Source organism: Martes martes, assembly GCF_963455335.1.
Source record: "Martes martes genome assembly, chromosome: 18".
NCBI lineage: Eukaryota > Metazoa > Chordata > Mammalia > Carnivora > Mustelidae > Martes > Martes martes.
In genome coordinates, this window is record NC_137906.1 from 23,004,081 (window position 1) to 23,020,841 (window position 16,761).

Here is a 16,761-nt window from a genome sequence, read left to right on the forward strand (position 1 = left end):
TGTCAGTGCCTTGTGCCTTTTTCCCCAGCAGCATACTTCATGTCTCTGTTACCTTCTGGTCATTCTGGGCCATATGTCCAGCGTTCTCAGGATCATACTTGTTACAGTGATATGGGATCCGTGATTATAACTCACTGAAAGTGGATGACGGTTAGCACATTTTAGCAATCATGTATTTTTAAGTGAAGGTAGGTACATTGTTTTTTCAAAGTGCTGTTGCATATTGCATAGGCAGAGTAGTGTAAGCATAACTTTATATGCACAGGGAAGCCAAAAAGTTCACTTGGCCAGCTTTACCATGATGCTGCTCGATGGGGGTGGTTTGGAACAAAGCCCGTGCCATCTCTGACTTGTGCCGCATTCAGTCCCTCAGAAGAATGAGTGTGACACAGTCCCAGCCTCTGAGTTACAGCTTAGCCCACAGCCTCTTACCTGCTGGGTCAGGGAACACAGTGGCCCCATCAGTCATCGTGTCTCTTTATGGCAGGGTCCCAGCCCACATCAGAATTTGGAAACCGGGATGGTCAGTGGTACCTAGTTGATGGGCACCGTTTGTTTCCCTCTGGTGTTTTAAAAATTAACAACCACATTAAAAAACCAAATGGGAGATTTCTCATAAAAATCCAAAGATTGGGCATGCGGCTGCAGCAGAGGGGTCCTCCTGCTCTCGGTGGGACACGTGACATCCACGTCACCCACTGCATCCGCTCTTGTCCCCGTCTGGGCTTCTGCCTGGCCTGTGTGGGCCTCCAATTCTGTCCAGACCGGCCAGCTTGGGTCGGCTGCAGCCCGGGGAGAGGGAAGCTCACCCTCCAGGGATAGACCAGAGCCACTTTGCGTCTAGCAGATGGGCCGTCAGCCCCCACAGACCCCCTTCATCTACTCCCGGAGGGTCCCTTGGGGGGAAGTAGGGGGTGTGGGAGTGGGGGCCGCCTCTCGTCTCCACGGTAGATGGCCCACCTGTGTTCAGAGGCTGAGATGAAGTGAAATGCACATTAATAGCATCAACTGTCAAGTTCTGCTGAAAGGCTTAGTTTTCTGTGATGACTCACGTTGTAATTCGGGATGCCGCCTGCCCCGGCCCCTTTGTGACAGAGGGTGCACTGCTCCGTTGCCGACCGGAGCACTGATCCACAGAGCTCTGGCGAGGGGCCAGGCTGGTGGGTGGTGGGTTTACTGCACACACAGAGACCGTCGGCACACAACCTGTCACCAGCCCGGTAGTGTTGTCGTAGGTCTTAGGACCCTTGGTGCCTGTGGCCGGGACGCCAGTACTGTGCAGGGTGAAGGAAGTTCTGTGTACTGCCATTTGAAGGAAGGCCCGAAGACAGACGTTCTAACTAAAGTTAGATTAAGAAAAGAAACAACAAACAAAAACTCGGTGTACTTGGAAATGGCTCTCTAAGCAACAGATTTAGGAAGAGTCTGTTATTCAAAGCCCGTTCCCCCCAAACTCCCCCTATACCGTTAGCGGTCTGAGCTCATCTACCTTGTCACGGGGCACTGCCATTTTTCTCTTCTTGGAGTCAGAAACTTGAGGGTCAAGGCATCAGGTCACATTGTTGATGAAGATTGAGATCTTTTTTTTTTTTTTTTCACCCTTAAATGGGAAAAGTCCAACAGAAATGTAGGATAATACAGTGAAGCCCATCGCCCAGCTAAAATGGCAACTCAGGACTAATCTTGTGTTATCTGCACATCTCCTACCTGCTTAAACACATATTATTTTGAAGTAATTCTCAAGACACTGTTGCGTATCTAAGCAAAACTTTTTTCTTTGCATGAACGCTCAAGTCCTTTGTCACCGCACCAAAAGCTAAAGGCCAGACACCGCAGTTCCAGTCTGCACTTCGTCGCTCGCTGGCCCTGGCATCTTGGGTCAGCCCCACAGCTCCGTGACTCACCGTGTCCTCTGTGGAAGCATCCAGACACTGCTGTGTCCCGGCTCGCCTCCACGCTGCTCACGAGGCCCTGATGAGATCACGAGGGGGTGGCAGCGGGGTACACGGTGAACTGATGCGCAGATACAGAGGACTGCCCATCGAACGCATTTGCCACATGAGAGGTCGCTCCTTCCCTCCCTGCTTGTCTGGGGCCGTTCACTGGCCAGACTTCAGAAGTGGCATTGCTGTCCGTTCCCGTCTCCCACGTGGCTGAGTGTCTAGAGAGCCCTTTTCCCAGGCAGTTGATCAGAAGGTCACAGGCTGAGATGTGACCACTTATACAGCCTCTCCAGCCCTGTGTCCCTGCCCGCCAGTCTTTCCCAGTCCAGGCCCCCCCACCCCTCGGCCTGGTGTGCCCCAGCTCCCGGGTCCGATCCAGGGCCTGGCCCGCTCCCTCCCCAGTGCTGTGCGGGTGGGCCACCATGCCGGCCCCAGCAGGTGAGGGGCCTGTCAGAGGGCGAGTTGGCCCACAAGTGGTTTGGTCCCTTGGGGTCTTATTTTTTGCTCTTATTTCCTCTGCCTAAAAATAGCATTTTCTATCTATAGTTGCCTGGTTTGGAACAAAACTATTTGTTGCTCAGAAGTTAGGGCAGCAAATTTCCTGAGCGCCCGCCACCCCAGTGTGTGGGGAGCCCCTGTTTCTGGTAGCCTGCTGGGAAGCAGGGACCCTGATTAGCAAGAAGAGGGCTGTTGGTTGAGCCAAAATTGACTTTTACTCGAAAAGGAGAGAATATGTTCAGCAGTGGCCATATAAAGCAGTCTCTCAGAAGGAAGCAGCCCGCTTGTCTATGGAACGGTGTCCCTTTTTGTGGGCTGCTGCCCCAGCCCGTGGACTGCCCTGAGTCCCCTTTCTTTAATTGTCCCATTGGAAGGGCATTTCCTGCTAAAGAAAAAGCCGTTCTGTCCTCTCCTGGGCCTTGGCCTTTTGGCCCCCACAGGGAGGGCATGTGTTCCCAGGAATGGTTGCTCTGCTCTGGGGAGGCCCTGTGACTTCTTGCACCAGGCTCGGGATGTGGGGTTGGGCAGGCCTGGGCGCCCTTGCTAAGTGATGGGGACTCTCCCCAAGCCTCTCACGTATCAAGGTGATATTCGTGACTCGCGGTCGCCGGTAGTGATGATGTGAGGCGAGCAAGTGAACAGTGCCCCGCACACACTCCTGTGAATCACAGCCGCTGGCTTGCAGGCTCGCCGTTTGTAGCTCGTCTGCAACGACTTTGCCCCAGCCCCCAAGGAAGGCCCAGGGCCACCCTGCTCCCAAGAAGAGAGGATCCAGGGGGCTCTGAAGAGCTGTAGACCTCTGCTTGGCTTGGACACGGGGCTGCGCACCCTGGGGTGGGGGTTTCCTGCTCCTGGAGAGGAGACAGTGCTGGTGGGCCCAGGGCCTTGCTTGTCACAGCTTCTTGGAGCAGGTCCTCCCGTCGTGCTGACCGCAGGTCTGATCAGAAGCAGGTACCTCGCCTCTGATCCAGCTCAAACTGCACAAAATCTGGCAACTTTGATACTTAGCTGAAGCCTGTCTTTTTTCTCAGTGGGTTTGGGGTGCTGAAGGGAGGAGTGATGTTAGTAATTCTCTTAAGTCATCAACATGGTGGGACTGACGGGGCGCCTGGGTGGCTCAGTGGGTTAAAGCCTCTGCCTTCGGCTCAGGTCATGATCCCAGAGTCCTGGGATTGAGCCCCGCGTCGGGCTCTCTGCTCAGTGGGAAGCCTGCTTCCTCCTCTCTCTCTGCCTGCCTCTCTGCCTACTTGTGATCTCTCTCTCTGTCAAATGAATAAATAAAATCTTAAAACAAAACATGGTGGGACTGAGACTAGAAGTAATTGCCTCCAAAGCATGTGGTTCAGCCTTTTATCTCACGTGCTTCATCATGACTGTAGCCTTACAGGGTACTGGGGCCCGAGGGGTCCCCTGATCCTCCTTCGGCCCAGGGCGTTCATATAGGTCTGCAGACTAGAGCTTCTCCACTGAGGCTTCAAGAGCAGGGCAGGGCGCGAGGGCACGGCCGTGCACACAGCTCCTCAGAAGACTGGAGGTCTGGAAGCCCCCATCCGCTGTGCCTGTGACACTTGATGGGCCTGTCAGGAAGCTTGGTACCAACCAAACAACCCCAGTTCTGGCTGCCTTTTAAAGAACCATGTTGGAAGGGCACTGGGGACAGGGACACATAGGACTGGTTGACAGCCAGGGGCCAGGCTGGGGAACGCGCAGGACACAGAGGGCACCAGGATGCAGGACAACCTTCTGGCCAAAGCCATCTTCCCACCTTCCCACCTCTTGGTGGCCAAGCTGGAACCACCTTGAGCTCTCCTGTTACCCCTTCTAGATTGAGAGTGTCCATCCGATAGGCTGGGGCCACTCCTCCTGACCTCAGATTGGGGCCTTCGGCTCCCTGCCTTCCAGTTCTCTGGAATTATTTTCTCCCCAAATCATACTTTTGAAGAAAGAAAATTTAAAAAAAAAAAAAAAAAAGCTAAGATCTGGTTAGAGATGGAAATGGCTACCAGCAAAGGTTACCAGGTGACTCCATGAGTGGGGCGGCCAGATTTGGTGACTGGAGCAGCCAAGTGATCGAGGAAGGCACTGCTTGGGAGCTGCAGGAGGCCAGGGCATGGGAACCTCCCCCAGCTGGTCTGGTCCATGCCTGGGAGGGGGCGTGTCCAGGACACCGGGGAAATGGGAGACTGGGGGGTTGGAGTGAAGGGTCGCCCTAGAGAGACCGTCAGAGGGATGTGTTTTAGACTCGTGAAGTTGGAAGTGAGGCAGTCGGTGGCCTTCAGGGATGAGAAAAGGGTGAGACTCACCTGGGGTCCCCCAGAAAGGTAGGGTGGGACTAGGATGGCACCACGGCACTGCACTGATGACCTCAAAACTCAAGTTGGGTAGAGGGTGTTCCTGAACACAAGAGAAGTATATTCTCTCGCTTAAGGAGGAGATAGTGTGGCAGAGGGCATGAGAAGCACGCACAGGGTCAGCAGTAGGGCAGGGGTGCGGACATACCCTTGACATAGGAAGCTGTGTAGTCGGAGAGAACGTGAGTTCTTGGGCAGGTGGCTGGCTCCTGCAAGGACAGCAGTAGGAAGTGGGTTTTTTTGTTTTTGGGTATTTTTGGTTTTGGTCTTTTAGGTTATTTTTGTTCAGTGAAAACAGGCATGTTTCTGAAAAGTGAGAGTGGACAGCACGCTGGAGGGGTGGGAGAGGGGAGGGCATGGAGTGGCTGTTAGCTCATCTCCATGCAGACGAGGTCGCTGGAAAGTCTGTCATATGGGAGGGTTTGTGATCTGCCCACAGGGTACCTTTTTCTGAACCATACCCAAGAGTGGCCTTTTCGGTGGAAAATGTGCATTATCACTTTCAGAGGGAGGTGGGACTTGCCATTGTGTCATATTGGGTGGACGGAGCAGCTCCTGCCCATGAAGAGCCCTGTCACCCCAGAGGCTGTGCTCCCAAAGGTCCCACAGCTGTGCAGCCGGCTTCCCGGGTGGGGCGCTGCGGCAGCGAGGGCTTTGCACCTGCTGAGAAGCTTCCTGGCCATCCTGCACCGGCCCAGGCCCCCTGGCTGTGCACGGCCCTTGGTGTGGAAGAGGAAGGACGGCAAAGGCCCGGTGTACTGGGGGCTGCAGAGAACATTTCATGGAAAGAAGTGTGATTTGAGTCCTCCGGAACGAGTGGGCAGGAATGCGGGTGAGGAGGAGGAAGGCGTTTCGGAAAGGAAGGGCTCGAGGGGAGGCAGGAAGTACCACCTGGGCCCGCCTCTGCTCCTAGGCACTGGGGCCGCCGCATTCCAGCGTCATACTGTCCTCGCCGTTTGTCCCACGTCTCTGTACCACCTCTTCATCACTGCTGACTTTTTATTGAAAGGGCTTTTTTTTTTTTTTTTTTAACTTTAAACAAGTTTACTTAAAAAGGAAGATTTGATCCCTGCTGTGATTTGCATGTTGGTGTGATTGTCCTGGTCTTGTCATTAGATTTTCTGGGTCCCCTCTGCCTGTGTCACAACTCTCCCTTGGATGGTCCACATGGTTGTGACCTTCACTGCCACCAGTGTGACTGGTCCTTTTCTTTTTAACTTCAACAGGACTTAGGTACACAAGGAAGTATCTTTCTCTGTGCGGAGTCAAACACAGATAAAGCGTCCTAGGCTGACACCTTCATCTGCGTCTCTCTCCTAGCAGTGGCCTTAGCCATCAGCTTGGTGGCTGTTCTTCCAGGCCTTTCCTGCAGTACTTCATTAGTTTTCTTGTTGTTTTTAACATAAGTGGTATCATACTGTCTGTCTGTATGCTGGCTGCTTCTCATCAATCTGTTGAAATTATCTTAAGTTAAAACTATTAAGAAATACTTTTTATTTGGGGCGCCTGGGTGGCTCAGGGTTAAAGCCTCTGCCTTCGGCTCAGGTCATGGTCCCAGGGTCCTGGGATCAAGCCCTGCATCGGGTTCTCTGCTCAACAGGGAGCCTGCTTCCTCCTCTTTCTCTGCCTTCTTCTCTATCTACTTGTGATCTCTGTTTGTCAAATAAATAAATAAAATCTTTAAAAAAATTTTTTATTTGAAAAACTATCACAGTACACAAGAGGGTAATTCCAAGACACAAAGCTGACCGTGTCCTTTCTCTGCTTCCGACTCTGCAAGGCTCCGCAATGCGACCTTCCCCTGGGCTGTGGGGTCCTGTACGTGGGGCCCCTGGCTCTCTCCTGTCCCCAGCTCCCCTGCAGCCCAGGGATGGTGAGCGCTGCTGGGGTTCTGTATGTACCCCCCGTGTATGGACTGGCGGCCTCAGGACAGTGGAGGGGGCTTCCCTGTGCAGCTCCGGGAAGCATGGAGGCAGGGCAGCATACGTAGCTGAGTCCAGGCTCCAGCCATGCTATTGGGCTCTCCTCTGCTCACTGTGCCCCGGGGGAGCAGTGTGGGTGCGCCAGCCCCCTGTGCACCTGGGCCTAGCTGCCAATCTGGAGGATACTGGTGCCTGCCTCAGAGGGCTGCTGGCAGGACGGACTAATGGCTGGAAAGTGCCCGGTGCAGGGCCTCTCCCAGGGGTGTGCCCCGTGTGTGCTGGTGCTCTCACCCTGGTCTGGTCATCGTTGGTCTTCGCTGCTGCCACCGCACTCCTGACCTGGAGCCAGCACGCAGGTTGGCATGGGAGTGTTCAGTACGTGTCTGGATGGCAGATAAAGGGAAGAAGGCAGAGAGACCCAGCGCGGGTGAGGCTACACAGGGCCATGCTCCTTGTGGGGAAATGTGCGGAGAGGGGCATAGTGGGTGGCAGGGGGCAGGCAGGGGCAGCAGGTGGGGGCTTTCAGCAAGGACAGGAAGAGCTGGGCAGGGTCAGACACCATTTCGCGGGCCTTCCTGCTCACAGCACCCTCCCTGTCTGAGTACTCGAGGAAGGAAGAAGCCAGATAATTGGGACTGACCCAAGGGGGCTGGGCCTTCACCTGCTCCTGGCTTTCCTGTTATGGGCTCACGTGGATGGGATGACGACAGTCACACTTTCTGGATACCCACCGCCCCATCCCGTTTCTCTCCAGGCACTGCCGCCGTGGAGGAGCTGGAGGACTTTATCAACAACATTAACAGTGTCTTGGAGTCCCTGTATATTGAAATCAAGAAGGGAGCCACCGAAGACGACGGGAGACCTGTTTACGCACTGGTGAGTGCACGCCCGCGCCCTCTTGTGGCGTCTGTGCAGAACTGCGGTGGGTGAAGGTGGCAGTGCCCCTGTTCCAGCAGCCCTGCCGTGGGAGACACAGACACACTCTCGGCCTAGCCTGGCCGCCCTGCCCACCGGGTCACCGGCGCTGCTGTCAGTGTCCTGTGCCATGATCAGGGCCAGGGGCTGGCACCTCAGTGCTCACTTCACTGCCCTACACGGAGCCCCTGCCCAAGACAGGTTTTGTTTGTTGACAGCTAAATGCAAGAAGTACCCTCAAATGTGTGCAATGCTAGCATCAAGGGAGGAAAGTGGTTTTTCATTTGGAATAAAATGTAGATGCTGTGAGAAGAAAGAATGTGTGGGGCGCTGGGATTGAGAGCCATCTGGGCTTCCTGGCCGGGGAGCGAGGGGAGAAACAGGCGGGTGGAGCAGACAAGGCCCCCAGTCTGGGCCAGGGCACTGCCATAGGCCCATCTAAGGAGACCAGGCTCCCACCAGCCAGGCCCACCTGAGAGGGGCGCGGCCAGGCACTCACACTCGTCCAGGGCAGAAGGGCTGTGGTGTCAAGTAACTACGGATACACTGGATTAGATCGGTAAATCAGAGCTGTTCACAGCTGGACTTGTCAGTGCCTTTTGCACGTGAATCTCCGTTCGGTGTGCAGACAAGGTCCCCAAATGTATCTGGGTTTGGAAGATAGTACACAACCTTCGGAGTTCTAAGAACCTCTGAGAAGCAGACGTGCTGACTGAGCTAGAGATAGAGGTCTATCACATAGGGACTGGTCACAGATCCAGCTCTGTGCCGGCAGCCCCTGGACACCAGTGTTCAGGTACCAGTGAGGGGCCCAGCCTGACCACCATGCTGACCTCTTTTATAGGTGAATCTGGCAACAACTTCTGTTTCCAAAATGGCCTCAGATTTTGCAGAGAATGAGCTGGATCTGTTCAGAAAGGCCGTAAGTACAGTAGCTCCTGTTTAATGGCCGGGCTTCTTCTGGGGAACTTGCTGTCTTCCATCGTCAGAAATGGAAACCGTGATCCTGGAGGGTCACCACTGCTGTCCCAGGTGGCTATGTACAGGGGGGGTCACAGAGCAGCTCACCGCCACCTGGTGATGATGGGAGGGCGCCACGGAAGGAAGAGCCTCTCTAGGTTTGAACCAGATTGGCTTTGCACCAGGCCTCCGGGTGTGCAATGCGGGCCACCAGGTGTTATTGCCTGGTGCTCGCACCATGGTCCAGGCCCGCAGCAGCAGCAGCAGCAGTGAGCTTGCTAGAAAGGCTGAATCCCAGTCCCCCCACCCAAGACTGTTGAATCTGGGTCTGCATTTTAACAAGGTGCCTGACGGGCCTTTCCCCCAGTCTCGTTTGAGAGGCGCTGCTGTCTCCCCCGCATCAGTGTGTTGGCTCAGCCTTCCTGTCACTCGCCTGGCTGAGCACTGGCCACCACAGTGGTTCTCAGCCCTGGGGGCACCCTCTAAGGACCAGTACATAAAGACAGTCGAGACATTCTGGCTTCATCCAGATCTGGCCAATCCAGGTCTCTGGTGACTAGTCCTAGAACCATTCCTTTCTGAGCCTCCTCTGGGGACCTTCAACTCCCGAGCGTGCCTGCTTCCTGCCCCACCCTGGCTTTGCTGTCCTGTCCTGTCCGCCTCCAGCTGGTCCCCCACCCCCGATGCCTTGCCCACATGTGTGGTGCTGCCTTCATTCATTCCCCAGCTTCTCTCCCTTCAAAGAGGTGGGAGGCAAGAGAGGATTCTTGATTTGGCGCATTAAGGTCATTCATTTGGTGTGATGTCGCAGGCTGAGCGCCGAGTCAGAAGGACTGACTGTGGTTATGGCTCTTGATGCCCTATGCGACCAGCTTCCTGAAAGAGCGTCTGGGGTCCCAGTTTTGCCCGCGGTCGGGAGCGGTTTCGCTGCCCCCTCCCCGCCAGGATCGGGATTCTTGCTCAAACACTGCTTTTGCCGATTTGAATGGATAAACGTGGTACCTGCTGCTTTCTTCCAGCTGGAACTGATTATTGACTCAGAAACGGGCTTTGCGTCTTCCACAAATATTTTGAACCTGGTTGACCAACTTAAAGGCAAGAAGATGAGGAAGAAGGAGGCGGAGCAGGTGCTGCAGAAGTTCGTACAGAACAAATGGCTGATCGAGGTAGTGTGTCCACTGGTGCCCCAGCTCGGCTCACTGTTCAGATGACAGATTTCCCTCCCAAACCACACTGGATCTGGTGGTTGTCCATTGAGCTGGGCTGTGTCAGGTGCCTCACCTGCTTTAATGCTCACCAGGACCCTATGGGAAGGTCTCGGAGCCTCCTGCTCGCTCCCATGAGGGGCCTGCAGCGCTGCAGCCGGGAGTGCAGAGCAGGGACTGCACCCAGGCTTGGGGCCCTGGGCTGCAGATGTGGGGTGGAGGGCACGGCTCTGGCGTCAGATCTGAGCCTGGTTCCTGGCCAGGGCAGCGGGAGCCCCTCTTCTGTGAGCGGGCAGGAGTCCCGTCCCCAGCCCGGCAGGAATGGGATGGCCGATGTCCAGCGCCTGGTGCCAGGCTCCCAGAGGAATCGCTGTCCTCGTGGTTCTTACCATCAGTGTTACATGATTCAGGGCATCTCGCTTAGACACTGGCCGGAAGGAGCCAGGAGGACATGGGGGCAGGTGCTGGAGAGGAGCTGGGGATGGCCGGGAAGGGACCAGATGGTGCTGATGTCCCCGTTTCTAGACCCTGTGGCTGATGCTGCTGACTGGAGCAGAGCAGATATTTCCGGGCTTTTCCCACAGAAGGCAGAGCTGCTGCCAGGAACCCCGAGGCCGGCTGGCCCCGTGCTGACCCGACCTCAGCCGTGGCCCAGAGTGCCTTTGTCTGCACCCGGCATGCTCAGGGCAGCCCTCCACTTCCTCACGCCGTGGTCAGAGCCGCAGCTGGGGGCCGCTGCTCGTGGTGCAGTGCTGCACCACATCCCTTCCAGGGAGAGTCTGCCTCTGGTCCCCAGAGCTGTGGCGTGAGTCCTTGCTTGGGGCCCACTGCAGCCTCAGGTCTGCCCCCTGCCCTGTGATGACCGAGAGCCCCCTGGCTCTGGTGCTGAGCTGGACACGCCGCAGCTGCATGGCGTGGGTGACATCCCCTGTCTGGCGGGGGCAGAGCCCCATCCAGGCCCGGGCTTGGGTCACAGCAACTCCCAACACCTGCTGTGTCCTGGGCTCTCTTCCCCTGTGGGGCAGGCCTGGCAGGAGGGAATGTTCTTGGGCAGTGCAGGTGCTAACCCATTGAGCTACGACTCCTCGTGCCTTACCGCCCTGTGGACGCTCCAGCCGTGTGGCTGGGACCAGGGCTGGGCCCGGAGGGGACGTTCCAAGGGGACGGGACTTACTTAAGAATTTCTCCCAAACAGTCAAGATGTACTTGCTCCTCAGGGGGAGGTGAGAAAATCTTGGATTTTCAGGAGGAAACACACTGTAGTCACCTGCTGGTCCACCCTGGAGCCATGCACTCCATGCAGCCGAGCACCCTGCTTTGGCCCTGCGACTTGTTGGGCACAGACAGGATTGTGTCCCGGTGGTGGGGTCTGGGGAGGCGTCCAGGGGCATGGAGCCTTGGAGCGTGGGCCTCTGCCGACGGCCACACCTCCAGGCCTCAGGGACCACAGCACCGCGGGGCCTGGGAGATCTTGGGAGGTTGGGTCTCCTTTGGGGTTAGGGCACCTCGCCTGCCCTCCCTGTGACAGGGTCCCCACAGGATCGAGCAGGGTCATGAACGATGGGGACCAGGCACAGTGCCAGGCACACAGTCCACGTTTAGTAATGTGGCACGGGAATGTGAGCTTGTTCACTGGGGCCTCGGGCATTCCGTGGTCTCAGCGCTGGGTCGACTTCACCTTCCCTGGGAGGTTCATCACCAGGCTGCCGAGCGCGGAGCCCCACGTTAGGCCTGGGGACATGAGCAGAACCGGGCCTGGCGCTGCCGCCCGGGGCCCATGGTCTGGGAGGAGCCAGAGACTGGGCAGGCAGCTCGCTGAGGTCCAGCTACAGAGTGGAGGAAAAACAGGACAGCTGAGACAATGACCGTGGAGCTGAAGGCGGTACAGGGATGCAGGAGGGCTGCCTGGGGGAGGAGAGGAAGGGGTGAGCGCTTGGGTAGGGGCTGTGCCTGGGGGGAGGCCTGTAGGGGGGCTGTGGCCAGCCTCGCTCAGGGGGCTGCTGGCATCTCCCCCCACCCCCGGTACACGCTTCTGTGGCACAAGTGAGGTGCCGAGGTAGGGGCACGGGGATACTCACCTCGGCTTCCCTTTCCGTCTCGGCCTAGGTTTTCCCGGCTTGCGGCTGTGCCGAGGGCCGGCGTGGACACCTGTTGGCCGGGGCTGGTGGAAACGGGCCGCATGAGGGGCACACAGCCCTGAGCAGCTCCCTGGGCTGTGCGCCTGCCGGGCGGGCAAGGGGCTGGCGAGCCGGGGGCTGAGCCGTTGCCATGCCCCGTTCTGTCCTGCAGAAGGAAGGAGAGTTCACGCTGCACAGCCGGGCCATCCTGGAGATGGAGCAGTACATCCGGGAGACGTACCCTGACGCCGTGAAGATCTGCAACATCTGCCACAGGCTCCTCATCCAGGTACTGTACTGCCGGGCTTGGCGGGGGCGGGCGGGGGGTGACCAGAGGGCCTCCCCTCGGCTTCGTCTGGGACCAGCATGTGTGTGCCTACCTGCTCTCCCCCCGGTCCCTCAGCTCTAGGCCAGGGCTCTCAGAGGCCGCGTGTAGCCCGTGTCATCCTGGTGCCGGCGTGGGAATGTCTGGCCGTGGGGACCGCTGCTGTTCTGCTCTGCGCGGCCTGCCTGCCGGGGCTTCCCTGGGGGTGGGCCAGCGCCGGACGCCTGGGGTTCTTCCCCGACTCTTAACTCTCCTACGTTGTCAGCTGCGCTCCGACGAGCCTCTCTGTACAGCTATCCTGGAATTGATGCCTTGGGCTGGCTTCCCGGATGTGCAGTCTCTGGCACAGTGGACACGTTTTCTTAAAGCCTTTGCTCCACATTTCCAAATGGCCTTCTGGAAGGCTGAAGCCATGTGCTCGGCTCTGCACGCTCTGAGGGCCCATGTGCACTGGGAGCCCGAGTTCCTGGAGTGGCCTGGCCCGCCGTTCACCAAGTTCTGCCCGTTAGAGTTTTGTTTAAGATTTTTATTTGCGAAAGAGCGTGGTGGCTGGGAGCGGGTAGGGGCAGAGGGAGAGGGAGAACCAGGCTTCCCACTGAGCAGAATGTCTGATGCAGGGCTCGATCCCAGGATGCCTCATGACCTGAGCCACAGGCAGCCGCTTAACCCACCAAGCTACCCAGGCGCCCAGCTGTTAGAGTTTGGAGCGTCCTCCATCTATATTCGTTTCTCAGAATCCTTTAATAACAATTCCTACAAGCCCCTGTGCTGAGGGCGTTGGGGTTCTCCTTGCCCATCTCAGGCCTGGAGGACAAAACCGTGGAGCCTGCTGGACCTTCTCCTCGCCCCTGTGGAAGGGTTGTGAGCTCGGAAGGGTGCACGAGGCTCCATGGCCATCCCCTTGCTGGTTTCAGGGTCAAAGCTGCGAGACGTGTGGGATCAGAATGCACTTACCTTGCGTGGCAAAGTATTTCCAGTCCAATTCCGAGCCGCGCTGCCCCCACTGTAATGACTACTGGCCCCACGAGATACCAGGTTCGTGTCCCTGTGGTGCTGAGGGGCTGCGTCCTGACCTCTGGGAGGGGCTGGTGGCAGGACCGAGGGGACACCTGGGAATGGGGATCGCTCAGGCGAGGGCTCCGCACATGCAGGTCTGTGTGAGCAGGACCCGACCCCCCAAGCTGAAGGGTCTCGTGCAGTATGCGGAGGCCTTCCCGCTCGCACACTTCCCAGGGCTCTTAGAACCCTGGGCAGCTCCCAGGAACGGGAGTGTCTAGTCTAAAGAAGGGACCCATCCTGGCAGCCATCCCTGGATGGGAGGTGACCCCCACCTTCCTGGTGGCAGCATGGCGGGGGGTGGGAATCTGCAGGGAGGGGTGAGGACAGAGCCCTCGGCAGGCGACAGGTAGCTGCGGCCACGAGATGCTGCCCTGTGTGTGCCCGGCGCTGCTGCTCACAGTACCTTCTGGTCTTTTCTATGCCCAGAAGTCTTCGACCCCAACAAGGAGCGGGAGGCTGGTACGTCCAGGGCCACCAAGAGGTCCTTGCGGTCCCGGCAGCACTAGCTGGTGTGCTGTGGGGGACTGCAGATGAGCCTGATTTGGGAGAGAAGCGTCAGTGTCGAACCCACCTGCTTTATGTTCACATGTGAACAGGTTTGGAATAAAAGTCACTAAGGAGTCCTCGCTGCAGCCTCCGTCTGTGGTCATGCGCCCCCTAGGAGGCTTCCCCTGGTGGCCAGTCCTCTCCTGGGCTTCCGGCTTCCAACCCCTTGGCTTGGGTCCCAGCAGGGCAAGCTGGCAGAGCTCCTCCCGCACGACACTGGCCCGGCGGCTCTGCCTCAGTCCCCGGCTTGGGTCACCTGTCCCATCAACACCGGCCTTCCCCAGGCCCCCACAGTCCGGACCCCCTGGTCCAAGATGCAGCTTGCCTGATGGCCGGGGGCTGCTCTCCTCACTGGGTTCCTCCACCCCTGCCTGGCAACGGGCAGCCCCACCGTCAGCCGTCCTTCAGCCTAGATGCCTCCACCCCGGCTCTCCTGCATCGAGCCAACCACCAAACCCTGTCCAAGCCCCCTGCCTCCTCCGCCTCCGCCAGCTCTGCTCCTGGCTGCAGCCGGCCCACTGGCTCCGGGCTTTTCCACCACGGCGATCTGCCCCCTAACCCCGTCAGCGTGGTGCTCCTGCCTGAGACCAAGGACTCCGGGGCCAGTGCTGAGGCCCATCTCACCGACCCCCCGGCCTGTTTCTTCCCCCATGGTGTTTCCTGCCATTCTGAAAGCGCTCTCTGTTGCTGGCCGCTGAGGCCTTGCACATGTTGTGCCCTCAGCCCGCACACTTTCCCTGGTTTCCAGCCATTGGCCTGCTCCCCGGCCGCTCTCTGGATCTTGTCACCGCTTCCAGCCCTCAGTCTCCATTTCGCCACACTCCTGACTCCCCTCTCCCTGTCTCTTCCTCCCGGATCAGTCAGCCCAACCCAGTCTGGCTAAAACAAGGAAGGACTTGGCCAGATGGGGTCCTGCGGGAGAGGCTTGAGCCGGCGGGTCCAGTGAGGTCAAGAGGCCTCCACACCGCTGCCTCTGCCATATTTTCACGGAGCGGGCCTTGTGCTCACGGTCTCCAGGGAGATCCACTTTCTTCCCGCTGACCATCCTTCCAGGCCTCACACACCAACGCCCAGTGTTGGGAGGAAGAGGGTGCATCTCGTTAACCTGGCTCGCCTGCCCCAGCAAACAGCGCCCTCCGGCTACTTACGGAGGTGGGGATGCAACAGTCCAGCTGGCGTTGGCAAATCGGGGCTTCCCTCAGGGCCACAGAGTTATCTCCTAAAGAGAACCGGATGCTCTTATCAGGCAAATGGGGAATGGACTGTGCACCACATGGGCGGGTGGCCTCCACCCGTGGTCCGTTCCACAAGCCCAGGGCACAGGGGGTGTCTAGCATCTAGAACGTGAAATGGTGCCGGCTGGCGGGAGGCTGGCCCTCCCGGCCTCGGGTGGGTCTCATCGCGCGGCTCCCAGGCTGTGAGGATGCTTCCAGCTGGAGCTCCCAGCGCAGCCCACCCAGAGAGCCCCACGGGTGCCCCCCGACTGCGTGGGGAGGCCAATAGTGTCGGGCAAGCAACGGAAAGCATCCCCACTGGCTTAACCAGAGAAGGGCTTTCTCAGAAGGGTATGAGGAACCCTGCAGAGGTGACAGGAAGGCAGGAAAGTCTGTGGAAAAAGGATGAACCTTGGAGCTGGGGGTTTGGGAGGGCCCCGAGGGTTCCTACAGCCCACTTCCTGCCTGACCAGCCAGGTCTGGCCATCGAGGAGGGGCAGGGTCATACCATGCAGGTCCAGGGGAGTCCTAGCTGTGACTCCAGAAGCTCTTAGCACCCGGCCCCTGGGGACACGGGCCCGCTGGTGTCTCAGTCTCCCTGTGTTGATCACAACGTGAACTTCCCGAGGACTCCTTGACAGCACCTGACAGAACCTCACATGCAATTCTGAAGACCGTATCTGGTGCTCGAGGCTTTTGGGATCGGGCCATTGCCCACCTCCCTGCCTAGCTGTCATCCCCGCTCTGCTCCCTGCTGACACTCTCGACTTGGTCCTTCCGGGAACTGATGGGACAAGTGACACTCAACAGCTGTTCCGCTTCCCAGGCTCATCCTTCTGTCCCTTCTCACAGCAGCTCGCAGACCCATCTCCCTGGCTCCACGCCCTCGTCCCTCCCACTGCTGGCGCAGTCCCAGCCCCCTCTGGTCTCCCGGCTCCCTAGGCTCCCCCAGCGCCAGAGCCTTCCTGCCCCAGGGCTGCTGCACCTGCTGCTCCACCTCAACCCTCATGGCTGGTTCTGGCCTCCTGGTTACTCTGGCAGATGTTGTCTGTGCTAAGTCCTGTCCCCGGTCCCCCCAATTCTGGTCCCTTCACAGCCCTCGCCATGATCTGTACCTTACTGCAATGTCCCTCCTCTCCGGACGCCGGGGCAGGGCCGCATCCGGGTCGAGGCCACGCGTGCCTGCATCAGACTGGGCCCCGGGCAGGCCTCTGCAGCTGGGGCTGGTGGGGGACGGTGGCCCCGTGCTCGCCCCTCCTTGGCTCGGCGAATGGCTGGAGATCACTCGTCTTCCAAGCGGACTCAAGTCCACGCTCCTCTGAGCTGCAGCCAGCCCTCCGGTTGCTGGTGGCCTTGTAGCCCGGCCCAGAGGGCACATGAAGATCTCGGCTTCTGCCATCTTCCCACCTTACAAGGGACATTTGCTAGAGGCAGCCAGGCCTCCATGTCATGTGTTAATGTCCGTGTCCTCTTGTCCCCCAGTGGATGAGAATGGTGGCTCAGAGCATGAGTGGGGCCACCAGCCGGGAGAGATGGATCGTGGAGGCTGGAGCCACACAGCCACCCTTAGGTCGGGGGATGCCGTGAGTGATGCAGGCAGGCCCCTGAGTTATGCCCCATTCCCCCTCGATGGCCAGTGTGCCAGACGCAGTGGCTCCTATCTTACGCCCTGCTACCTTCAGGGGCGTTAATATGTGGTATAAATT

General features: G+C 58.3%; 1 protein-coding gene across 1 annotated transcript in view; it reads left to right on the forward strand.

Moving 5' to 3' along the window:
- NSMCE1 (NSE1 homolog, SMC5-SMC6 complex component) overlaps positions 1 to 13,918 on the forward strand; it is a 34,389-nt gene extending 20,471 nt beyond the window's left edge. Inside the window, exons 3-8 of the mRNA XM_080830234.1 lie at positions 7,469 to 7,590; positions 8,474 to 8,551; positions 9,609 to 9,755; positions 12,084 to 12,200; positions 13,151 to 13,271; positions 13,722 to 13,918. Of these exons, the coding sequence (XP_080686360.1) occupies positions 7,469 to 7,590; positions 8,474 to 8,551; positions 9,609 to 9,755; positions 12,084 to 12,200; positions 13,151 to 13,271; positions 13,722 to 13,801 (665 nt within the window). The 3' untranslated portion in view covers positions 13,802 to 13,918. The remainder of the gene's footprint in view (positions 1 to 7,468; positions 7,591 to 8,473; positions 8,552 to 9,608; positions 9,756 to 12,083; positions 12,201 to 13,150; positions 13,272 to 13,721) is intronic.
- The last annotated feature ends 2,843 nt before the right edge of the window (positions 13,919 to 16,761 follow it).